A 26,391-nucleotide genomic window follows, 5' to 3' on the forward strand; every position below is an offset into this window, starting at 1 on the left:
TTGAAAATGAATGCTTGACATTGACAACTAAGACAACATCCAACATGAATAGCCATATTATGTGTAGGACTGAAGATTAAATGAGATTTTCATGAGTTTGAATTCCATTTGCATGCATAGAGAAGCTTTAGTATTTAACAATTATTTGAACCAGGTAATAATTCTGTGCTGAAAACTTCAATTGCTAGTTAACTTGAAAGGCACTTTTTACCTTTGTACAGCTACTGAGCAAATCCTTGTGAAAAACTTTTCTAGACGTACAGAGGGCAAGGAGAGATTTGTTAGAAGCAAATTGTTCCCGACCAGCTTGTCTTCTATGATGAAGTGACTGGCTTGGTGGATGAAGGGAGAGCAGCAGATGCCTTTTCCTTGACTTCAGCAAGGCATTCAACACATTCTCCTTTAGCATCATCATAGCAAAGCTGGGGAAATGTAGACTGGATAGCTGAACAACAAGGTGGGTGGCCATCAAGGGTAATGGTCAGCAATTCAAAGTCCAGATGGTAGCCAGTTACTATTGGCATTCCTTTTACGTCAGCACCAAGGCCCGTCCTATTTATTATTAACAGCCTGGATGACAGGATGAAATGCTATGAGAGACCTAAGAAATTAACTGTGGTTCTTTAAGGGGAAAATTTATTATATTTCTGAAGTTCATTGAAAAATGGCTGCATTATTTTGGAAAAGCACAGAACCGCTTGACCTGAAATTACTGTTTATCATCTTGAGCATTTTTCCCATGCTTAGGTAACTTGCCAGTAAGAGATTTGAAACATGCAAACACAAGATCAAAATATTAGCAAACTGGGGTTTTTTTCTTTGTAATTTTCTTTATAATTTAGTCAAATTTTATGTATGCATATAGAGTCTAATAATAATCATTGGTATGAAGGGTTAGAAAGCTGTTATAACTAAACAAAGAATTTAAAGCTGGTCTGTTATATAAGTCAAATTGTTCACCATTAATTTTAGATGGAAATTTAAAAGGTGATTTATTTCCAAAATTCCTTTTTGAAGCTATATTCTGTTTTTGTCACCTCCATTTTTAAGGAGTGATGAGATAAACTGTAAAGTAATTTTAATTCTAGCTATAAATAGAAATACAGTTTTAAGGCTTTTTTCTCTATTCTTTGTTAGGAAAGCCAGAATTTATCTTCATCTCTTCCCCTCTTAGTGGGTTTTTTTATATTTTGCTTTTGACAATTTAAACTTTTTTCAGTGTTTAAGTAATTTGGGGAGAGAAATAATGCAATACTATACAGCCTCTTCTGTTCTTCAGACCACTTTCCCACTTACAGAAAGCATCTCTGTGATGCTTCCTTCTTTCACAAAGATATGTTCATTCTTAGTTGTTCAGCACCTTTTTCTTCTTAGAATCCTTTAGTTTTGTATTGCTATTTTAATTGTTAATGCTTTCAGTTCTTACATGATGAGTGCACAGGAAGTTAACACAAAATAGTGAAGGAGAATACCCATTCTTTGTATTTACAATCACTGTTTCCAAACTTCTGTTGAACTTTTAGTATGTGTAGGCACATAGAATAATTATGTTGTGATAGAGGTGGTCTTGTTAATGAACTGATTGTCATTATGCTTTTAACCTTTATTCAGTGAGACAGGCCCAGTTTTATGCAGTTCAATGGGAACCATGGTATCTCTTTAACTAAAAAGTTGTCATGTGACAGATGGAACTTCTTAATTATCATAGCTAATTGCATTTATTTCCTTGTCAGAAGAAGGTAGTTGCTAAATGCTATGTTAATGCATATACAATTAAAAAGTAAATGCTTGCATTTACAAATCAGTCACTGTAAAGCCTTATCACTAATGTATGGATAAATCACTGCATTGAACTGAAATACATTTGATATGGCTAATAGAGAACGCTATGAACCTTTCGTGAATGTGTGTTAAAACAAATCAGGCAGACTAAATAATGGTATCTCTAGAGCCCAATTAGTTTCTTCAACAAATAGACCAATTCCCATGTGATTGATGATGGTATCTCTATATCTTTCAGCTATTGGTTATGGTGGGTTAAGGATATACTTTTCTCTTGTGCATAATAAAAAGCCTAAAGCAATGTCACCTGATTTCATGGGTTGCAAGACCCTCTGATATAGCTCGTGATCGTAAGAACCAAAAATTTAAAAATTAGTCTGAGAGGAGCTTCCTGCAAAGTGTTGTTTCTTCAGTTTTTATGTCCATAAGCAAGGAACAATTCTAGGACCACTGCCCTAAAGCACTTATCCAAAGACCACTGCCCTTCTGCTATTCCTGCACCTTTGGGCCTCAATAAGGTTATGTATAATTATGCAGGTCACTACTTGAATTTTCTAAGGAGAGAGGGGAGTTTAATTCCAATAGTTTATATTTCACTACGGCAAGCTCAAAATAAAATGTATAATTTGCTTAGCAAATTGGATTACCCAGCTGTGTAGCTATTGATTGATTTGGAAATCTGCATGTTCCTTTCCTCTGGGTAGACAACTTCAGATAATAAGACAAAAAATTATTATAGAAGAAATAGCTGTATTAGAAATGACCTTATTAAACCACTTGAGTAACTGAAAATAAATTAGCACTATGTTTCTGTGCTTTTATAGACAACAAAATTAGACCTAAGAAATCCACTGAATTAAGCTTGATTTGTTTAGTTTTTAGCTGAAGTTTGCCTAAACATACATTCTTTGCTGATACTAGAAATTAATATTATCTTAATACTTTATATTAAACTCAGTATAAATACATGTTTTCCCCATGTTGTCTGGCAATATTTGCTCCACTTACTCAGTGAGTCAGCAAATACTGTTAGGGAAAAGCTGTGTGCTTGCCCTTAATAGAGACTTCAAAAAAGCTGTTTAATAAAGTGACAAAATATGTAACCTTTTCTATTTTCCTTTCATGTTTATTTGAAAGAGAAAAGTCTGTAGTCTCAACTGCTGGGATCTATTCTGCTGAAGTATAGAAAGATATACATGCTCCAAAAACATGAGGATCTCCATATACATTGGAAAGAGCAGTATCACAAGCAGGCAACTCTGCTCAGTAAAGGCTGTAGCCATGCAAAATTTGAGATCACAGGCCGTGGAGCTGAACATCTTGGGAATAATGCGAGTGCTTTCCTAGAAAAAAACAACTCAGAATATCAGCTGGCCCATACCCTTATTTTGGTGGGCTTTATCTCATCTAGCAAGTATTGTAAAATCTCTTTCCTGAGAAGATGTATGTGACAAGCTCTTAAAAGGTCTTCCATTGAGGAGCTTGTATCTCTAACCTAGTAGATGAGAAGTCCTGAAATCCCTCAGACCCTTCATAGAGCCAAAAAAAAAAAAAAGGGTGATTAACAGCAGTTGTGACGTCTTTGGTAAAAACTAAGCGAAGATCTCCAGACTCAAAGATGTTGACTGTCACATTTTTTTCTTCAGTGGCTCAGTGCAGGTGGTTGGCATAAGTTTACACCTAAGTGGGTATAGTTCAGGCAGTTTTGTTGTTCAGTCGTGGAACAAACTTCTCTAAAGATCTTGAATCATAGTAGTTATCTCCTGGGCAGCTTAAAAATTTGGCAGGTTATAGGTGATTTGTCCATAGGAATGATTTTCCAATACATGCAGTTACAAGCGTTGCTATTCTTGCAGTGATACTAATATAAGGACAAGGCATAATCAGTCATATCAGAAACCACCTACACATGCTCTAGAAATACACTGATGAAATTCAATAGGCTACTGACACATGGGTTTCTGTGTTGTTCATAGATGAGAGTGGATTTTTTTTATGGGGATTATCCAAAAGTAGTTCTCCAAAACAGTCTCAGAATAGCAGCTTCACTGCCCGTAGAAAAATAGAGCAGATCTTACCTGGAGAGAACATGGTACTGTATTAGGTAGAAAGAAAAATAATTATTATCATTGAGTCAAACTTCCAAGTTCTTTCTTCTCTGCTGAAAACAGATATCAGTCTTTGGCCACAAATCCTGATATTTTCAGGAATATAGAAAATACAGAATATTTTCATTCTGCAATTTCCTGTTGACATTGACAGAAGGTCAGCAGTCTGTGTTAACTTCTAGTCCCAAGCACATTTTGAGACTTCAGAAGATGCTTAGTTTTGTAAAGCTCTCCCTGTACCCTGCTTCCCTTGAATTCAGCAGAAGCTTTGTGATCTTGTAAAGCAACAACAGAGTTAATCCAGTGTTGACAGCTTTTAAACCTCTCCAGGAAACTAGCACTGATTTATACAAGAGGTTAAAGCCTTTAAACCACACCACCAAAAAAGAAAAACTATTTCCAGTGCAGTGTTGCCCAGTACACATGTTTATTGGAAAAGTTACCTGAACAGAAGCCAAAATAATCTCCTAAGGACGGGCTTTAAATGAGCAAATTATGAATAAAATACCAATTGACTGAAAAATCTTGAAGTAAGAAAGTGTACAATATTTCAAGTTGTTCAGTTTTATCAGGCTTCTCAGTGTCTGAGGAGAGACACCACTTGAAAAGATAAAGTTTCATTTCTGTCTCTGCAACTTCCAACTCCCAATATTCTCAGATATTCATCTCTTCAACATTAATGCCAATCGTTATTTTCCTTCTCTACGTGCATCCTCTTTGTTCCATGCAACAATAGGAAAAAAACCCACCACAAGCCCGTGGCTGTTCCACATCCTATACATCCATTATTTTTAATTACCGATGTGAAAAATGTAACAATATTGGTATACAGGAGGCCAGGGTGCTCTCTGCTTTATATTTCTCATACTGACTCATCATATGTGAGTCACCGTGTGTAGGTTCTTGGGTCCCTCCCCACCTCCAGAGTGAGACTAGTTGTGTTTTAGTTTAATAAAGTTTTAAGGCAATTTTTTGTCTCAAGAGTTCATGCTCTGCAGCTTGTACTGTTGTTCCACAGGGTGCTTGGATCAGCCTTCAGTCTCACTCCTTGTTTGTTTGTGGTTTCTAAGGAAAGGAGCATTATCTGTAAAATGAGTCTGAATGGGTCTTTTGTTCTTTTTCCTTAAGAAAATAACCCTTCAAATTAAATGTTTGGGTTTTATTTTTTAACCTGGCAATATTTTTGAGGTAGATACGCTTTTCAGATTAATGATAAAAGCAGTCGGTTTGTGTTTATTTTCACTTGTCTGTGTATGTCCGTAAGAGCAACAGACTTGGTTATAACAGAGATTTGCTGTAGTGCTCAGTTCTGCTTCATGTATTGAACTAGTTCCGTACCTTTACCAGCATAATTCATTTAAAAGCATTAAATATTTGCTGTTAATACTGTGAAAAAAGGCTCTGTGTGATGACAATATTTGGGGCAGTTTAGGAAACGAGCAGTGGTTAATACTCTGTATCTGCTTTCTGGCGCTCTCAGTGCCGTTGTGTATGTCTAGGCAACAAATTTCTAGGTAACAAATTCCCTGTAAGGTAATTAAGTTTTAAAGCTTGTGGAAGACACCAAGGGAATACTGTCTTGTGAAAAGCTGAATTTTCTAGTCCTTTTGCTGAAAAGGTTAAAGGATAGGACAAAAGAATTCTTTTGTCCTATGTGTATTTTAATACACACCAGATCATATTGGTAACGTGTAACTTACTGTGAAGAGTTTTCAGTTTGTACTGTGGTTCATATTATAAACGTTCATCGGCAGTTCATTCCAGAAAGAGGATAATCCTGTTGAGAAGCAGTATAGAAAGGAGTAAAGAGCAAGCATTTGAAAGGGATAAATGTAGAGAAGAAATGCAGTTCTGTTGCAAATTTGAAGAAACATTGTGTGCCAGAGAAGAAACAGAGAAACTGGTGAGTTGATTTGGATGGTAAAGCTAAAGGCTTAGAAGATACTGAGCCTTGCTGGGACTTAAAATACTGAGGTTTAAATGAAGTATGTTGTCGCATGAAAGATGCTCCATGTGGAGAAGGGTCAGAGGTAGATAGATCCGAGCAGCATAAAATAACTGTAGTAATGGTGTTTGGGATGCACTTGTAAATGAAATATTATTATAATAATTAGAATACAGGAAAAAATGGTGAATTCCTATGGACATGTTCCATGATGTCAATCATTTATTCTCTAAGGAAATAGTATAACTTCCGAAGAAAGTTAATCTATATTAACATGAGAGTGTTGTGAAGAAGCTGTGTGCACTTGTGAACGGTTTCATTGGTTTTATTGAAGTAGCTTCCTGAGATGATGTATGAGCATAAGGCTTAAAAAAGTAATACGTGGCTATGTCCACTGCTTCCTTATAGTGCCCAAGTATTATGTTGCCATATGGTACTTGTTTATAATTTGCTAATAATATGGTTTGAGTGAGAAAACAGTAACTTATCCCATTATCCAAAATACCTCTAGGTGGTAAACTAGCAGATAACACATCAGCTCTAGTACATTATAAATTAAAATAATTGTATTTAATACAAAGCGCATATATATATATTTGGATGTTCTAATACTTTCTTTTGATACTGCAGGAAACAGCATACTCCATTCAGCAGCAGATAGTGTGACAAGTGCAGTACAGAAGGCAAGTCAGGCTTTGAATGAGCGTGGTGAAAGGCTAGGTCGAGCAGAAGAGAAGACAGAGGAGCTGAAAAACAGTGCTCAGCAGTTTGCAGAAACTGCACACAAGGTAAGATTTTGGTGGAACAAGGCTCTCGGTAAGTCAGAGTCGCACATTCCTTTATTGCGAGGGGACGAAGCTCTCAAAAGAACTGCCGTCAGTCGGTGTTTACAAACAGCTTGCTGTTTTCCTTGATGTCGTTCCTCACTTGGCGGTTTTCTTCTGTATAACTTCTGCTATGCATAGATCTGAGGTATGCTGCATTCCCACTTGAATTGAAACTACCTATCTTCACCTTACTGAAGCATATTTCAAATCCATCTTCCCACTACTGTTTGGAACCATTCCTCATACTTTGTGCAGCAGTATAGTGAATTTGTAGTTAGTCCCCTTTGATAAGCAGTAATAGGTCTGAGACTGTTTTTCTGAAGAGGTATCTTTTTACGTCAGAAAGTTATTTATCAGGATTTTGAAGAATTATTTTGTCTCAGGAATGTATGGACATTCCCTGTTCTTGGTGGAAGGTATTGATAGTACTGTGCCTGTTGCTTCTGCATTGCATAACGGTGCTGAGCTTCCACCTCTGACAGAAACTCCAGGCATCCACAGCATTTGATTTGGTGGCTGTGTAACACATCTACAGCAGACAGAATGCTTTTCAAAAAAAAAAAAATTAAAAGTTTTCTCACATGAGCAACCATTTTAGCATTCAAGCTTGGCAGTTTTGCTGCTTAACACATACGTTAGGCTTTATCATGCTTATGCCAAACAGTGCCTGGCTATTGCATTAGCACTAGAAATCCTGGTTTGATATCTTGCAGTTCTATACAAGCCTCTGTCTTACATAGTCTTGAAAATGTCGCAAAGCAACTCATTTTAATATTTACCAGGATAATCCTATACTTAGTGGTCCATTTAGCTTAGCATGGTTCAGCTTAGTGCGCTGGGTATGGTACAAGCCTGCTGTTGGACTCTTCCATCTACCACCACCGTCTTTTTTCTTCTAATACCACCTTTTTTTCTTACTGGCCCCCACCCTGCAGTGACGATAACTATGCCAACTCAGAACACCAACCTTATATGGCAGCTCCCAGCACTTCTAGGGTAGGAGGCAACAAACAGGTTTGCTGCTTTGGAGTAATGCATAGAGTGCTGTTTGGTAGGGAGTTCAAAAATGAAAAAAGCCACTGACACTTGGGCCGCTGTGAATGTTGATTAAGGTTCAAATAGGTTTCACTAGCATGTGCTGCCCTTTCATCTTCCACATGTGCAGAGCAGCAGTACCACGTATGAAGACATGCTGTAAGCAGAAGTGAATCTTTTCAACAGGTTCTATCAGGAAAATCTTATTTTAAAAAATCTCAGGATTGAAGTATGCAGTATTGTAATGAAAATACCATCCTTGATAGATAGCCTGTGATGTACCACATTAAAAATAAAACTTTACAAAATCCTGATCTAATAATTCAAAACAAAAATTGGAGGGAGACATAGCAGGAATGGTGGAGAAGCTGAAAACATCCGCAATGTAAATATTTTAATTTTTTTATCAAATAAAAAAATATGGGAAAATTCTCAATCAGGATTTTTTTAATGGTCATTTGAGTTTACATTTCTCTGTGGGAGTAAGCTAGAACAGTTTCTGCAGGAAATGTTTAAGTAATCCAGAATAGAAAAGGATAATCTCCATTTGGACTGTGTGCTGGGCTGGGATTGATGAAACCTTCCTCCCAGTCATTCTGCAGATGACCAGTCTTCCTCATCTGAGTGTGAGGCCATGTGCTGTTGAAGCTATCCCAATTACCAGCTGCCTGAAACAGGAGTGCGACAGTCTTTCAGTGGATGGTAGTGAAGGGTTTGTAATCAATGCTTGGGGGTTGTCTTTTTAACAAGAAAATAACATCATTGTATTTGGAGAAAACAAAATATAGTTTAGTTCTTACAGGACTGCAGGTGAACACTTGTCATCTTGATCTGAGTAAAATGGGGTTAACATTTTTTTCCTTGCAAAATTTTCTGTATTGGTGCCCCAAGTCGTGAATCGTATCTGAGAGGTGCAGTAATGTTGCAATTCCGCTACTGTTATCTCACAAAAATGCATAGGGCAGCCACCCAGGAATGTATTAGTTTAGAGACTAATTCAGATTTTGGTTTATGGTGGCGTGCTTTGATTTGCAAGAGAGTTTTGTTGGGGTTTTGGTGGAACATTTAGGAATAAGTACAGTATTGTTTCTTGTTAATGTTCTGCTGGTTGAGGCTTTGAGGGGCAGCTGCTACTCAGACCTTAGATGTTGTTTGTACAGAAAAGAAAGCATGCTACTCCGGTGAAATCAGAAAAGCGAGGTCTAACTGAGTGTTGCTTAAATGGCAAAATTGTAACTTCCTGGCCAAACAGTGACAGTGAAGAGAAAGGCACCCATTTTCACTACTAGTATTTGTGAGCACGTTGTGCAGCAAAGCAGGGTTCCCATTTTGGTTGCTTTATAGTTGCCTTCAGTAAAACAGTAACAGTACTTTGAATTATAGTCAGCCTGTAATTAATTTCACCACTATAGTATAATGACTGGATACACATTTCTCTTACAGCTTAATTTGTATGTCTGGACATTACTTCAGCTATATGTCGGGTTATTTTAAGGTATAAAACACATAATGGAGACAGGGGAACATGCATAGCATAGGAATACTCTCTATAGCATCTTTAAAAAACACCTTAGTTACCTGTAAAAAAACAAACAAAACGCCCCCATAAAAAAACCACTTACTTTGCACCAGAAACAAAAGCATTCAGAGTGCTTCTTTTGTGGCTATCAGAGTTTGTTGAATTAAAGCACATATCTATATTTAGTTGTGTAAAGGCTGGAACTTAGCTCAGGATATCTATAAAATCCTCCTTACGACACCTTCTTCGCTTTATTTGTTTGCCTCTAAAAATTCCTTCCCTTTGTTGATAAGGCACAAGAGCTCAGAGTTATGGATTCTGTGTAATAAAAACTTGCTGACGGGGTTGCCTGCTAAAGACATATATTTCTGAAAAAAAATTACTGTTTGAGGGGAGAAAAAGACATTGATTTGAGTTCTTTCATGCTGAAATGCCTTTCCAGCATATCTCTACAAATAATATTTTTTTTCAAATGGTGTATTTATGACCAGATCCTTGAGTATCAAAGGCTTATGTCCATTACATTTGAGTCATTTATTGGCCAGCATTTCACTGGTAGCAAACGAGGAAATTTTAACTGCCTCTACCTATTCTGGTTTCTAGGTAACTTCCTAGAGGGTTCACTCATCTTAGCTTTGTATAGCATGCTATAATCTACAGATACCAATTTTTTTATTAACAGAGCCTAAAACTTAAGTTCTCTGCTTGGTTTGCCAAAGACAGGTTGTCTATGCTTTTTATACAGGATTTAACCCACTTTAGCTCTTTCTTCTCCCTCTCGTTCCCAGTTTTAAGTCCATTTTTGAATTATATGAAATTGAAATAGTCAGTAATCACAGAGGTAGAAAGGCAATCAATCCTTAATTTTTCATCATTATGTAGTGGCAGAGCTGCTGAAGGGTGTGTTTTGAATTACTTGTCTAGAATTCCTGATTGTATTCAACAGTCCAAACCATTAGGTCTGAACGAGCATTCTTTTAAGCACATCTTTGTTTCTAGCTCCTCACAGATAGCAAAATAGTGGAGCATTGGGAAGCACAGCTATGAAAGCAGATAAATCCTCCCTCCTCAGCACAGCAAAGGGAGACTTTGCATATCAGTCACAGCAAAGGGAACGACTCTGCATGTCTCTGTGCACAGATTTCAGGCATCTTTTGGAGAACGGTTTACAAACTCTTCTGATCCAGACTAGCCATGTTAGCTTCATACAGCTATCGTTACATATGATCTCTCTTTAATTCATTTTTCTTCTCTTTCAGCTTGCCATGAAGCACAAATGCTGAGATACTGCCCAAAGTTGAAATCTTCTCGAGAGAAACCGGAAAGGCTACGTTCAGCAGTTCTTACAGGAGATCCAGACTACTGTGTGCTTTTTTTCTTCCAGTTCAGCAGAGATGCATTCTTTCAGTTTCTGTGCAGGAAAAAGTGTTGCATTTCTACCTTTTTGACTTACTTTTGTTCCTCTTTTGTAATATTGCTACACAGTCCTGCAGTACTTTCTACCTGTTTTTCAGTTGTTACAGGAGTGAAAGCAAACAGGGGAACTGGACCAAATGACAAGCTGATCAGGCTTAAAATAGTAATATTCTTCCCCAGATGTACAGAAAATTATTTAACTGGTTATGGACATATGTGAGGAAATAAAATCCAAAGAAGGGGTACACTTTTCATTTTATGTAGCATCAGCAGAATGTGAATGTTGGAATTAAACACCTGGGGTTGTAACTATAGTGAAGAATAGACTTCTCTGTCCTGGGAAACAGAAAAACTTGTTTCTTCTAGCCAATGTAGGAGTTTTGCATGTGCCATCACCAGCATTCAGAAGTGCATATCTGAATTTCATAGGGGAATCTGTTACCAGTGCTGCATTTTGAATGTTTTTATTTTCCCTTCCAGGCTGATTATTTGAATAGTATGATGAAACCTAAGAATGTATGGTTGAGGTTTCAAAATTGAGGAAAAAAGTAATTTTTACATCTATACACACATAGCTGTGCCTCAAACACAATCTAGAATTTAGCAATCTGGTATAAAATAACATTTCATTTTATTTTTACCTGTGATTCTGTGGCTAAAGGCTTATGTAAATGAGAATGCAAAGGCCTGTGAAAATGACAATGCACCATTTTCCAAGTCATCTGTTTTCGTAAGTTCTACAGTAAGAATTTGTGCAAGTACTTCAGAAATTTGTCTGATTAGAATGACTTTTGTGGTAGCTAGTCATCTGATTTTTAAAATAGTCTTTCAAAAAGCATGTCTTGGTACATTAGAATCGTAATTCTAGTTTGGGTCTCAGTGTTCAGTATATATTATCACTGGAAGGGGGACTCCCTACCGCATTCTGTATTCACTGTATGCAATGTATGCACTGTATTCTCTTACAAAAATAAGTTACTCTTTTTCTTCACAGCTGTTTTCTTAACTTTTTCTTAAGGTGTTCTAATATGCTTCTAGAATGAAGAAAAAAAGAAGAAAAAAAAAGATGCTGCACTTTTTTTTTTCTTTATCCGGTATGCTAGAAACAGAAATCCTAGCAGAGAAGTTTCAGTCTTCATCTTCTGAAGATGCCTGCTCTTCATTTCTGTCCTCATCTTACCGGAGAGCCAGAAAACTGGCATTATATGAATGTACTGTAGTTTTAATTTTCAATGTAGAATAAGATTTTTGCATTATTAATGACACTTTAAACAGTCTAAAATCCTCAGAGCAGTACTTGTAAGAGAGATAAAAGCTTCTGTAGTAATTGAGAATATTTTAATTACTGAAAATCTCCTGGAAATGCCCATTTTGTAAAAAGATGCTTGGCTTTAGGAAAATATTCTCATTTGATCTAAGGACACTGTCTAGTTAACTGATTGCATTCAAACTTAACATCTTGGGGGTTTTTCCCCTGTAATTTAAAATGTTTTGTCTGAAGCTTTTTATTTAATTTCACACTGGGAATTGAGAGAAGGGGTAAATTAGTCGTTTGTGTCATACCATATGATCATTTAGATCTGTTTAGCATCAGCTCTAACAGTTACTACATCCAGCACTGTCAACTGAAAAGGAATTTGGCCACATCTGTTATAAATCAGAACAGGCTCATTAGCGACATGAGTTCTGAGCACTCTGTTGAGCTATGTACAATTAATGCTTGCCCTGGAAATGTCAGTAGCTTTCTGAGCACTATTGTAACAACTATGGGTATTTCTGCAAATTAACAGGAAAACAGTCCCTCATTAGAAATTAAACTTCTGCTAGAGACAAAACTGCTAGGCTGTTTTTTAAAAATAGCCACGTTAGAAATCAGTCAGGGAGTACACTTTTGACCACATAGCTATCTTGGGTCATCATCTTTTCCACTCTTACTTTTTAAACTATTTTCTGCTGCTAACCTCACATCTTTCTCTTGAGAGAAAGAAGGAATAGGTTTTGAACTGCTGCCATCTAGCTGGTCTTCTGAGCTTGTCAATAATTTAGAAGAAATGTCTAAACTCCAGATCAGATAAACCTGAAAAGAATTAGTTGTCTAAATTCAGATAAAAAGGCATAGGTTTTCAGGTGTTTACACGAATATCAGCTGGACGGGACAAGGTCACAGTTGCACTGCTAAGTTCCAGACCTTTTGTGAGTTGAACTGTTCTAAAACATTACTTTAGTCCCACTGACAGTTTTTCAGCATATTTTTTTTATATCCTCCGGTTAAGTGTATTGTGTTACGTATCATAACTCAGGACTTCTATCCAACCATCAAAAGCCATTTACTATAGGAATTCTAACTAACTTAGTGTTATTGAATGAAGGAAAAGCGGTTTGTCTCTGTGTTTACTTTGTTCTTGCTGTTCATTAAACTACAAGATCTGGTAGTTTTTAGAAAAAAAATCAGAGGTGTATAAATGTCTATCCAAAGGTAAATCTTACAGCATTGCAATTTCCTTCTGGAACTTAGCTTGTAGTGTATGCAACTTAGTATTATTAGATAGTCATGTACATAACATATAGTATAATTCAGGTTGATGTTTCATATGAAAGAATGTATTTGTAAATTGTAACAACATCAATAGTTTCTTTATCTTTTTAAAGTTCTGCAAAGAATAAAAATAATGTATTGTTAGACTTGACTACTGTACTGCAAACTGTCTTAAAAGGCTACTTTTGTGTCTAGCAAAAGTTGTGCATTATGTGAAATATTAACAAAAATGTGCTTTCTAAAAAGTGATCTTAAAGGTAGGTAGGTTTTGCTATGATATGCCAGAATTGTAATACTTGCTGGGTGTCTATTGTAATCAATTCCTTGAAAGTTCTCAAAGATGTAGAAATTATTTTGTGCCATTCTGGGGAAAAAAAAAAAAAGTGGGACCTGCTCTCTTGAGTTGTTACTGGAAACCCTGATTTTGTCATTAAATACTTTAACTGTGATGAAAAGAAAACTGTCCTTGGATTATTTGTCTATTCAAATATAAATTATTTGTAAATGACTTTTATATTTGACTCTAGCAGAATTATATTTCACTCTAGCAAAACTGAATAAAAATTACTTTCCACTGTAGTGATGAAAACTTTCTCCAGAAAGAATAGTGTAATTAAAAAAGAAGTAATTAGAACTAGGTTGAAGGATTTCATGTCCAAGTAGATTCCAGACAATGGTTAAGGCAGGTTTAAGTTAGCATCCTACCTAAAGGCTGCACAGGTTAGAAAGAACGTCTGTGTTAATTTGCTTTCAATTTGCTATGAAATGCTTATTCTCAAATTGTTATTGTTTTCTTTTGGCCATCTAATGTTATTGATAAATTTTTATCAAAGCAAAAGCAATTTTAACTGCCCTAAAGGAATGAAACTATAAAGGTCAAATTCTTCTACACACAGAGAAGCAATCCCATATATTTGAATGAAAGCGACTTGCAGAAGAATATGAACCGACTTTGCTGCCTTCTCTTTTTTTTCAGGCTTAAATGTGGTCCCTAAGATCCTAATCTCAAAAATGTCCTGTTGACAAATATTACCAACTGGTTAAATTAGTTACTTTAGGTAAATAGGTACATTTTGCTAGCATGCGTGTCATTTATCTGATGTCAAATGCCATACATGCCCAATGCCCAAACTGTATGAAACTTTTAGTAAAAGAAATAGATCTCTGGTGGATCAGAAGCAAACTTGAGCAGAACAGCATTTTGTTGTAGTTTACACATAACAATTTGGCAGTTCTTTTCCATCATTATTGCAAGTTTATCCTGTAAGAATAGAAAAAGAAAATATTTGGTTCATTTTCTGAGCATTTTTTTAGATCAATTTCACCATGTTGGCATTTTTTTCTGGATCTTATGATTTTCATAAATCACCAGCCCGATCTGCTGCTGTGTGTAATTTATGATAAGGATGATGGAGTTTTATTTGTTACCTTTGGGTCATGAAAGAGGGTCAAGCATGAATGTTTACTGATTGAAAATATTAGAATTTCTAAGTGAAAGATACGCTAGTATGTTGAGTGTGTTGGAGAATGTTGTTGCTCCCACACTCCTGAAGGCACACTATTTGACAGAACATCAAACTAAGATGCCTGTCACCTTCAGCTGCAAGTCACAATATCAATGAAGTAGCTAACTTAAAGTAGTGCACAGATCACTAGACTATCCAGTACTCACTAAGTATTGCAACATCTCAGATTAAAAATGCTTTCAGTTTTTCAAAATTAGTCCCTCATGAAAGTGGTCAGCTACCAGTGGGATAATGACATGAGCTTCTATACACAATAATTTTTCCAATGATTCGGAAACCTCAGCATCCACTTCATAGCATGTCGTGTCAGCTTGCTTTGTGCATCATCTGGAAGCATTGTTATGGTATTACATGTTTCAGTTATACTGGTTTTTATTATTTGAGTTACTGTCTTTTTGTCTGCTGTCATCTCATGCAATCTGAATTGTGAACTATGGTTACATTATTCAATAGATAATTAATGTGATGGTGGCTAGCATTGGCAAGGATTGGCTAGGGACTACAGATGCAAAAAGTAATTTACTGTTTATTTTGATAGTGAGCAACTCTAAACTGAGTGTAAAGGTACTGTTTCATGGAGGCATAGTGGTATGGCAGATCTTCAGTGTTAAAGCCAAGTATTTGGGGTATAAAAGTGTATAAAAGTAGGTTTGTTAGCTAGGGAAGTCGAATGGCTTTAGGAGTGTAGAGAATAGGCAAACAAAACTAATTGCTGTTTTAAACAATTTCACAGGTCTCTGGTAGCTAAAATGGTGATAACTTTTGCAGAGGAACTGAAGTTCAAGTCTGTATTGTGTCGAAATTCTGTTGCTGCTAAAAATGGGAGGACAAAGAGTTTTCTTCTGTCTGAAGTGTTCTCTTCTGGATAGAACAAAGTAAATGTGATGATTGATAAAAATAAACTAGAAAATTTTAATAGTGTTTCATACTATATGAAGAAGGAAATCTTCAACATATGCAAGTAACGTTAATCAACATGCTGGTTTGCAGCAAATCAGTGAGTTGGGTTTTTTCCGATTTCAGAAAGAACAGAGACAGTAAAGCTTTCTTTGGATTAGCATGATCAGGAAATAAGGATTTATACAGAAAGTGCATGTGGGACATATTAAGATTTTAATGAGAATCCTTCTTTTCAAAACCTTTACCTGTTTTATTAAACACAGCATCTGGAAACATTTATGACAGCTGTGAGATCCTTAGTGTTGTAGGTATGGGTGGCACTCTGATAAAAGGCATTTAGCTTTAATAATAGATTGCTACATTTGAGGCTTGTAAGAGAGTTTAGCTCAGTCAGAAGCATCCCAATATTGCTCTTCAGCAGCTGAACAGCAGCTAAATTCTATGGGGAGGGTGGGCAAGATGAGGGGAGGGTTGGGGACTTCACCACGTGAGCAAGTCAGAAGAGGCGATGAAGTTGCCCAGTGAGCCCTGGGATGATGCAGCTCCCAGGGAAGAGGGCAGCAGTGGTGGAGAGCTTGCCATTAGTGGATTCTCACAGGTGGGTAAAGACCCACCTGCAATTTTCACAATGAGTTCTAGCAAAATTTGTTCAGGACAGTCCTGACAGGTTGTAAATCTGCGTATAGAGAAACGTGAGTACTTTTGTTTATCTTACCTGGTCTTTTCTTTTGCTTCCCCATGTGCAGTTGTTCAGCATTTCAGACAAACTGAAAACAGGTCTGTTAAAAGTCGAAGCACTCAAACTGCATGACAGGTACTGTTCTTCACCGAGGCTATGAACAATTGCAGAGCTGCCAGTGTCTGACTGAAATAATAGCTGTACATGTAGGATCATTTGTAAGACAGATGGCTGAGAAAGGTACCATTTATCTGCCAGGCAAGGTTTCATAACTCTTAGCATCTGGTCATGAGGAAAGCATCATTAACTGGTAGATATTGCTAATTATCTCAATTTAGTAGGTGTTAGATTTAATTCCTTTTTTTTCTGAAGTCTCTATTCTATATGGCAATCTCTGCAATGGCACTGGAAGAGGAAAAGTAGGTGGGAAGGAAGAGGTTATGTGTTGGTGTTCATTGACTGGGTATGCTTCATAGAATCTATTCCTCTCACTGGCACAATGAATGTGCAAGGTTATTTATGGCTTCTCTTACTACCCCAACTGTCTTTCCTAGTTCCCACTTTTGTACAGTCTTTCTATAATCAGTATCATGCTTTTCTCTTAATTAGCTCACTTATAAGTCCCTCATCCTAAGAGGTGGCTCCACAGCCAAACTCTCACTTTTTTTTCAGGCCAACATAAAGTACAATCTTTAGCCCTTGCCCTTTGGGTTTGAACAGCTCCTGTTGCGTTATTTATTGACTGCAGTTTGTTACTGTTTGTAGATGGAGATGTAGACATGCACTGCATGTAAAATGAGGATACTTCACAAGGGCAAAGTTGTAGTGAAGGTGTTTCAGCGTGTCTGAAAGAATTGAGGACAAGATTTAATACAATTCAGATACTCATAGTGTTAGATCACCAACTTAGGTGCTTCTTCCTTAATCTTGCTAGAGGTTTTTCTGCAAAGTCTGTGCTGAAGCTGTAATAATACAAGGTATTTATCTTGAATGCAGTATTTTTTACCCTTCTGTAACAAGAATTCAAAGAGAAATATAGAATTTCTTTCATACAGGTATACAGGTAAGTAATTTACAGTAAATTAATGGGCAGGAATAGAATGAAGATCTGAGAATATAAACTCCAAATCTCCTTATTCCTACTAGAAAATGACAGGATTATAATGGAAAAATTTTAAATTTCTTGTTTTGTTAAAAGCATCAGAAACAAGTAGGCTTCTGACAAAGACTGTCTTGTTAGAGCAGGAAGGAAAAAAGTAGTGTCTTTCATGGTGTGCACTGTACACTACCTGCAAAGCCCAAACTTTTTTCTGGAGAAAGACACCAAAGGAAAGCTGGGCAAAGGCGGCAATAAAATCTCACTGCTTCTCTACTTGGATTTTACAAGCGCTGCAAGAAGCTGTCAGCTTTCAGGCTGAAAGCATTTGTATCAATGCAATGAAAACCCAGTTTAAGGTATCTGAGGGAATGCTGTGTATGTGTGCCTTTTGTCACAGGCTTCAGCAACTGTGAGGAAAGAATGTCTGTTGTCGTGTGCTCAAACTGTTCTCTGACATTCTCTGGTCTAGGGTAAGGAACAAAAGCATCTCTGTGTCAGAGCCGCGCAGACCGCCTTGTCAGTGTCAGCTCTCATTAAACTGCCCTTTTGAAGGACATGAACCCTCACTCCTAAAGGCATGGAAGAATTAATTCAAGGAAAAGATGATAAATCCTAATAAAGCATCAGAAATATTCATATTCTGCCATATTGTAATGATATTTGCTATAGGAATTCGTACTGCAAACAGTATTTCAAGTAGCCTGACTTGAGCTGGTTTTTTGACTCAGCTGAATGACATCATAAAGCTAGTCAAATTTTTTCCCATCCCTGCTTTTGGAATTCAGAAATCAGGCATTGGGATTGTGAGCTGAAGTGAAAGAGGCTGTATTACAAAAGAACAACATGGAATAGGATGAGAAGCACTTTTAGAAACAAGACTTCCCACTACCCATGCCTGACACCTAGTAGGGAAATCGTGCTGCGAACACAGCAGGCACAGAAAGACCAAAAAGTCACAGTAAAGAAATGAGGATCAAGTGTGCCACCCTGGCCCTCAAAGGGCAACAGAACTCGGCATTTCAGGGGAGAAGTGAGAGTCTGCGAAAAGGATGTGATGCGTGGTCATCACACCAGAGATAAGCAAGGCAGTCATGTTGAGTTAAATTTCATAAGATCATGCAGAGAATTTACAAATAGAAAAGCAGGTGGATTTTAACATCAAAGAGTTTAGCTGTCTCTAATGAACAGCGTAGGGTTTCATTTTGAGGTGTGCTCGTAATGACTTTAACTCAACCATTTTCAAGTTTCGTGCCCTAAGCTGTAAGCAACTTTTCCATTCCTAATCAAATGCTAATGTAATGTCAGAAGGCTTAGTTTAACCCCAAAGAAAGGTAAACAGATGTCCTAATTTTCTTTCTACCTGGTCAAAAAATACAATAAACTGTTCTTTAGCTATCTCTTTCACACAAAAAGATCTTTGTAGTGTTGGTAGTTTAATATTTCACCAGCTCTGCTAAGTTCCCTTGTCCTGTAGTGGGGTTAAGTGAAAACTTCTAGTGTCTGCTGTCTTCAAATCTGGAATTTTTCAGTTCTGAGGCTTGTAAAAATGTTGCTACTAAAATGACACAAAGCCTTTATCTCGATTTTGTATTTTACAACATTTTCTATCTGAAATGCATCACAGTGGGATTAGTGGCTGACAGCTCATGCTATGAGCTGCAATGACTTGTCAAACCACTTTAGTGTTACCAAGTTCCAATCAAATTTTTTAGATTGGTAAATATTAATTCCTGTCTTAGTATATTTTAATACAATATAAATTGTATTAAAAGCTGTCATACTTTTGACATTCCACGGATTGTACAGTAACAGAACAGCATTTTGCCAGACAGGCAGTGATCCCCCAAGTCAGATTGCAAGTGCAGCTACTTGTGTCAGGGGAATTTAGAAATCCCTCCAAATAAAATAGCTTCAGGATTTTTCTTGCTAAGAAAGTCAATGATGTAAAACAATGATGGAAAGGTTTTGGGAATGGTAGTAATAAGATGGTTTGTTTTTTTTAAATTGAAGGGAATGAAGAGAAGGGCTGGCTGGAATCCCTAGAGAGGACAGAGCAGAGGCTTTCTAGGAGGTGATGATAGTTGAGGGTTGTTTTGTATAAGCTAAGATATAGGCTTGTTTGTATAATCATAGACACCCTAGACAATTTTTGTGCCCTACCTTTAGCTCTGAGATTTTTGTGAGTTTCAGCACAATGCATTAAGGCACTTCTAAATGGGATGTATAGAAACCAGCATACTGTCCAAGAAAACCTTCAAAGATTTCATATGATACATCTAAAACAAAGAAAATATGCAAGTACACCATGTCTACATGAAGACTAGAACACATGGAGAGGCAAGTATTAAAAACTTACTTAAGGGAGCAACCTAGCAAAATCACATTAGTATCTGAAGATACTTATTTGCCAGACATACCCTGGGAATAACTACTCATTATAAAAATGCAATCATATGTTCAAATGAATCAGAAGAACATAATCCAGTAAGAAGATGCAAGTCCAATAGCTTTCATCTGATCAGCTGTAGCTGATCCCTAGAAAAATGTTATAGGCAAATCACCATATTCTGATACCAGGGTTTAATGAATTCCTCAGTTACATTCTAACAACTAACTGGGTTCAGACTTGGCCAATAAAAGAAACTTGTTTAAACTACTTTTGTGGATATCCAGCCTTTGTGTTTTAAGCAAGCATGGTTTATTTCACAAATAGGAAGTCTAAGAGAATCCACATGGCCAGGTTTTATAGCTTGACTAGTGATTTAAGATTGCTTGATACAATATGGCAGAAGTCATATAGCCATAACTTTTAGTTATTGCAATTAAAGTAGTTTGCATTATCATTCTTTTTGTCCCTTTTCTGAATTTCCACTTGTCCTGATTTCAGCAGGGATAGAGTTAATTTTCTTCCTAGCAGCTGGTGTAGTGCTGTGGTTTGGATTTAGGATGAGAATAATGTTGATAACACACGGGTGTTTTAGTTGTTCCAAGCAGTCGAGGACTTTTCAGCTTCTCATACCAGCCTGCCAACGAGAAAGTGGGGGGCACCCAAAAAGCTGGGAGGGGGCACAGCCAGGGCAGCTGACCCAAACTGGCCAAAGGGATATTCCATGCCATATGATGTCATGCTCTATATAGAACTGGGGGGCTGGGCAGCTTGTGAACCAGCTGAGCATCACCTTTGGGTGGTGAGAAATTGTGCTGTTCATCACTCATTTTGTATATTCTTTTACTATTATTATCATCTTCCTTTTCTGTCCTATTAAACTGTCTTGATCTCAATCCACAGGGCTGTTTTTCGTTGGTTTTGGGTTTTTTTCCTTTTCAATTCTGACCCCTCTCCCACTGTGTGGTTGTTTTAACTGCTGGCCAGGTTAAACCATGACATCCCTCGATACAGTGTTCCTGTTCTCTGTAAGTGCAGGTAACAGATTTCTGGAGTTGTTATGTATATTTTTTCCAGACATTAGTACCACAAATGTAATCAAAATAAACACTTAGCTGTTTTTGCTGCAGTAAACTCTGTCCATGTAAGCCCAGTATTTGTATGGATTTTTCAAGACCCTCTCAGAAATGGGTTTTGAAGAATGATGTGAACAATGTTCTGTGCAGGAAGTTTGAACTGAACTGAACAAAAAAAATAACGTGAAGAGAAACCATTTCTACTGTCAAAAGGCACTTACTGAGTTAATTAGCCTATTTAAAAGAGCTAAAAGGAAAATAAATTTCTTACAATTCTTGTTAATTCTGTCATGCTGATTAATATGGGCAATAATGATGGTGTACTTTGTTTGCTGTCTATTATGTCTGTTATGTCTATTATGTAGGCAATGGGATACTAGAGGAGAGTCAGAAAATAATTTAAATCTCTTAACTTGAAAACTTAGAGCATACTTCCACAGTGACTTTTACTGTCCTACATGAACTGCTGTTTACAGAAAAAAATAATCCTTCATTTACTGGTATTGAAAGAACGTGCAAATATACTCTGACTTCTGAAAGCATGGGAGGGATGTTTTAGAAGTTTATAATTTATCACAGCTTAGAAGTTATTTGAGCCACCTGCATGCTAGGATACCAATCTTTCATGTGAGAGGAATTGCTAAAGCAGCTGATTATCCCCTTTAAGTATAAGGGAAAGTGAAAAACTTTGCAATACTAAGAAATTGTCTATATGTTCTTTACCACTTTTTTTTACTTGCATTAAGATAATAGTCTCATTCTTTTTCAAGGTACTAATTTATCATCCCAGTATTTGTCATTATGTAACAATATATAACATCAAGCATATGTGTGTCAGCATTAGTACAAGTTGTCTTCCTCTTCAATAACCAATTACACTTTTGAAAATATTTTCAGACTCTCTTTGAAAAGGAGTATCCTAATCTCATTGCTACTTCTCCTGACAGGACTCAGGTTCAGCAGTCACACTTGTTTTAAGAGAAATTCTCTGAAATATTTTTATTTATTACAGTATGTGCTTAATTTTATATTTTTTTTCCTGCTGCTGTTCTACGTGTATTAGGCATATTTGTCAATCTTCTGTGTATGTTTTAATAATTAAGGCACAAATAAGTGGTGAATTTCACATGAGGTCTGCCTTGAAGGACTATTTTGCTAAAGCACATGGAATTCTGAGGGTCCTTTATGTAATGTTGCAAATTACATTCAATGATATAGAAACTAACTTTCAATTTATTATTTTGGCCCTTAGACCTTGTAAATTGCAAATACAGTACAGATTCCCTGGTGAAATTTATTATTGTTGTAGGTGTTCTTAGCCTGATAGTTAAAATTGACTTATGGTCAGGGATACCCTTGGCCAACTCTGGATCAGAGATTTCAGTTTCTGGTGTGGAACTTTAGCTTGGATATATGCCTTGTGTCACTTAACAAGCCTCCCCTCTCCTCTTTTGCTTTTCCTCTTTCCCTCTGAAAGAACGAAACCTGGCCATGAAGGGTGGAAATGAGCCGCACATTTTGATGCCCTTTTGAGATAACTGTGGAAAAGAGAAGGTGGGATGTGTGGCACAGCACGTTTTCCCTCAGTCTTGACAGACCAAAGAGATTGAGTCCTCTGCCCAACATGATAAATGGAGTCTTTTAGAGCTCTTTCGAAAAGGTGGAAAAGGTTAATATTCTTTACATCTCAAAGTGTGAATTACAGGAAGTAGGACCTGAGAAATAGATTACTTCTGTGAGCCTCATAGAATGGCTTACCACCTGTAGGCAAGAAAGGAAAGAAGGAATGGTCTAGGATCAAGATCTGAAAGATGAGGGATTGCCACAGTGTCTTTGTTGTAAAAGGAAAAAAATACTTACCAGGCTTTCTGGAGCACCTGAGGAAAAGACGTGAAGAAATGTACTTTCTTAACTGCAATTGTTATTAAAGCTAGAATTCCAAAGTCAACTTAAAATCAACAGAATTAGAAATTTAATTTGTTGGTCAATGTAACTTTGAGTGACAATGGAGTTAGACAAGGCAATGCATCCTCTAGCTCAGTTTGTCATGATCATTAATCCCTGCTGTCACTGGAGTCAGTTTTAATTTACGATAAATTACATCTTTATTGATTTCCAAACAAAACAATGCTGCGAGGACACTGTCATGAGGGAGCCTCTGTTTGGGGTTTAGTTTTGTTTCGATTTACACAGGTTTTTATCCCCGTCTCCCTGGTTGTGTATCCACAGTTTTCTATGAAAATAACTGGGTTTTATATAAACATTTCTCTCTCAAGCACTGTCCCTGGAGTTTGGAATTGACTGTGAACTTGTACAAGGCTCATTCACACCCGTCTAGAACTTGTTCATAGCTTTGTGTGGAGAGGAAAGCAATTCACAGATGCACAAAATGAATATGTAGAAATTCTGTTCCATGTATACATGCAACATTCTCAAAACATGCTCCCAATACATCATGTTTCTAATTTGTAATATGACTTCACAATGTGACTCATTTTTCACATAAAAATCCTCTATTTTCTGAGGATTTTTGTATCCTGTATACCAGTTTTTTATTTCAGTAAGATGAAAGATGAGGTCACCTGAACTAGAAAACTATCAAAAAATAAAAGATTTTCTTAGAAAATTATTTCTGAAACAGTAGGATATTTGTCTACTTGATAATAAATCCTTAACTATCATGAGATGAACCATTAGTTCAGATTCCATTATTTTCTGAACCAAGACGTAAAGAACGTGCTACCACAACTGGTGTTAGCAAATGTTAGAAAATTCTTCCCCTAATTAGAACTGAGTGATGAGGTCAGATTGAATGGATGCATTTTTCCCTTTCTATAGTTTTCCAACCATACCAGCCTGTCTTTTTTTTTTTTTTTTTTTTTTTTTTTTTAATTCATCGGGGGAAGAGATTTCTAGAATTCACTTTTAGTTATAAAAATCAGTAATCAGGTAGTTGACAATTGGTCTGAGAAATGGTGACTCAAAGAAGAGCAAAGAGTTCTTTGCCAACTAATTCTTGTTCCTGCATAGTACCAATTATATCTGGAGCTGCAGAGTAGAGATTATGATACTATAGTCTTTGAAATATGTTGTTAGCAATATCATAATTATACTGAATTTACAGAAAAGAAACAAGCAATTCATGGCATTTTTCTTCATAGTGCTTTTCTGTCATGAATTCAAGCATGGCTATTTGCTCTGAAGGAAAGAAGTGTCCTCATCAGTCATCCAAGTGAAAAAGCAAAAGTAATATTGCTGCAGTATACTTTTTTATTTTTCCTAAATCAGTGTATATGTGAATTTATACATGTAGTTCTCAAAGCAATTAAAACTGATAAACAGCTACACTGTGCTATTAGTGATAATTATCTTGGCTTTTTAAAAATCACCAAAGCTATGTTAAACAGTTGTGCTATCCATTATACATTTCTGAAAGAGCAGTTTATCTCTTGAATCCCATATTTACTGTGCAAACTATTAGGAAAGTCACTAGTAGCAAAAAAGGAGGAAAATTTAAGCAGGTTCCCATTTTAATGACCCTACCAGCTTACTTTACTGTTGTAGCTATCACCTCTTATTTCATGGTGGTTCTGCTTCAGATAGATACAATTCTTTATATTATCACTTCTGGTTTAGCTTATGCTCTGCTATCTTCTCCATATAACAGGAACTGTTTTCTACAGTTCTTCCGTTAATATTCTGCAAATTATACTAGGGCTGTTTTTAATTTTTTTCTGTTACAATGTATGTTTAAAAAAAAAAAAAACCAAACAAAACCAAACAAAAAACAAAACAGGAACAGATGCTCTTTTGTCAAGAAACATGAGGAATCCGGGACTTTTCTTGCTAGTTAATTCTAACTCTCAAACAATGGGCTGTGCTCATGTACTCATCTATTAAATAATTTTTGTTTGCCTATTATAGTGATATAAAGTTTAATTGAAAAAAGCTCTAAAATCTTTGAATGTTTTTGAATAAAGTGTCTTACTCTAAGTACAATATATGAAATACTAAAATGCAGTTAATGTGTTGCTAATAAATAAAAAAAAAAATAAATAGTAGAAAAAATAGAGCAGTTTCTCCACCAGAATGTAATATCCTCTTTCAGATATATTTCTGAACTACAATGTTGTATTAATTGTTCTTTAAACTGAGGTAGCTGGTCAGGCTATATAGGAGATGATTAACTATTTTTCCCTAAACATCCTTGACAAATAATGGGTCTTCTCACCTTGCTGCAGTACATGAATACTATTGATTACCTGCTCTCTGTTAAATTCTGCTTCTGTTCAGCACTGAAGGGCACATACAAGAGTTCTGACAGATTGATCAGGATGTGCAGAAGGCACTTTAAGGAGATGATAGCTCTGACCTTCAACTGAGAAGCCAATCCAAGCTGCTGTGTGAAATGTGTTATTTAATTACCCAAGTCATCGCATTGATATTTTCTCTAGCTTTAGAAATTTATATATGGTGTTTATGTAAGTTTCTATAGACACATGCTCAGCAAAGTTACACTTTGCTTTACAAAAGCAAAGTTTACACTTTACAAAGGAGCGTTAATTATGCCTAGCCATAAAAAACCAACCCCCCAAAAAAACCTAACCAAACAAAAAAACCCCAAAAAACAAAACCGCACCTGGAGTTTGAAACTCTGAATTTTAACTTCTTTTGAAAAATGCAGTTGCTAGAAATAATATAGGAATACAATGCAACAGATCAGCAAAGTTATAATGAACTTGATTTGACAGTATTGCACTTCTGGCAAACGAGGCACTTGATTTACTTACACAAAGTAGTAAAGAGGAAAATAGAGTTGCTATTGTCTCTTGGAAGAATGTTCAGTGTAATAAATCTCAAAATAACTTTGGGTTCAAACCACAGATATTAAGATTGTATTTGGGAGTGAAACAGGTTGAAAAATGCCAAAAAAAAAAAATTAAAAAAAAACTTCCAAGTAACATAAATAAAGGGCAGAACCTGAATAATGTTACAGAAAAAAATACTCAAGGCAAGTGTAGTATTTATTGAGCTCAATGATATCTGGATATCTCACAAAAGAAAATGTGAATGTATGTAGAGATATTTAAGTTGACAGTTGTCAGCCAACCCTTACATGCCATGAAAATGTGGTCATTGAGAAAGAGCAATAATTGATTGGAAGTGGTTTAGTTACCTGTGTCCTGAAAATATCTTGGGAGTGTCTTCAATCTGTATGTCACACTGAGGAAGAAAACCTTGAAGAGGACTGTCTGTACTGTCCTTTAGAAAGCATCATGTTATCCATGTTGTGTTGTACACATCGTAAGACAGCAGAGAATGATAGTGGTTGGACAGCTGAGACTCCTGTATGGAAACAAAAAGAGGAGGACTCTCTCAGATATGGTGATATGTTCTCATCTGGGTCTGTAACTTGGCGGATAACAGGTGATTATAGCACCCCACCAAGAGTGGAGATATGAGAAAGGAAAAGTAAAAAGGTAGAAGAAAAAAAAAAAGACAAAAAACTCCACCCTGGTCAAAACTAGACCAAGATAAATTTAGCACCGTTTCTATC

At 36.4% G+C, this 26,391-nt stretch overlaps 1 protein-coding gene across 3 annotated transcripts in view; it reads left to right on the top strand.

The window, feature by feature from the left end:
- Nucleotides 1-13,628, top strand: part of STXBP6 (syntaxin binding protein 6) — a 143,357-nt gene extending 129,729 nt beyond the window's left edge. For all 3 annotated transcript variants that reach the window (XR_012835666.1, XM_075754098.1, XM_075754097.1), the window contains 2 exons: nt 6,466-6,623; nt 10,476-13,628. Coding sequence is in view for 2 of the 3 variants with exons in the window: in XM_075754098.1 (XP_075610213.1) it covers nt 6,466-6,623; nt 10,476-10,499 (182 nt within the window). In the remaining variant the exon portion in view is untranslated. The remainder of the gene's footprint in view (nt 1-6,465; nt 6,624-10,475) is intronic.
- The last annotated feature ends 12,763 nt before the right edge of the window (nt 13,629-26,391 follow it).

This window comes from Balearica regulorum, chromosome 5 (assembly GCF_011004875.1).
Source record: "Balearica regulorum gibbericeps isolate bBalReg1 chromosome 5, bBalReg1.pri, whole genome shotgun sequence".
In the NCBI taxonomy this organism is placed as follows: domain Eukaryota; kingdom Metazoa; phylum Chordata; class Aves; order Gruiformes; family Gruidae; genus Balearica; species Balearica regulorum.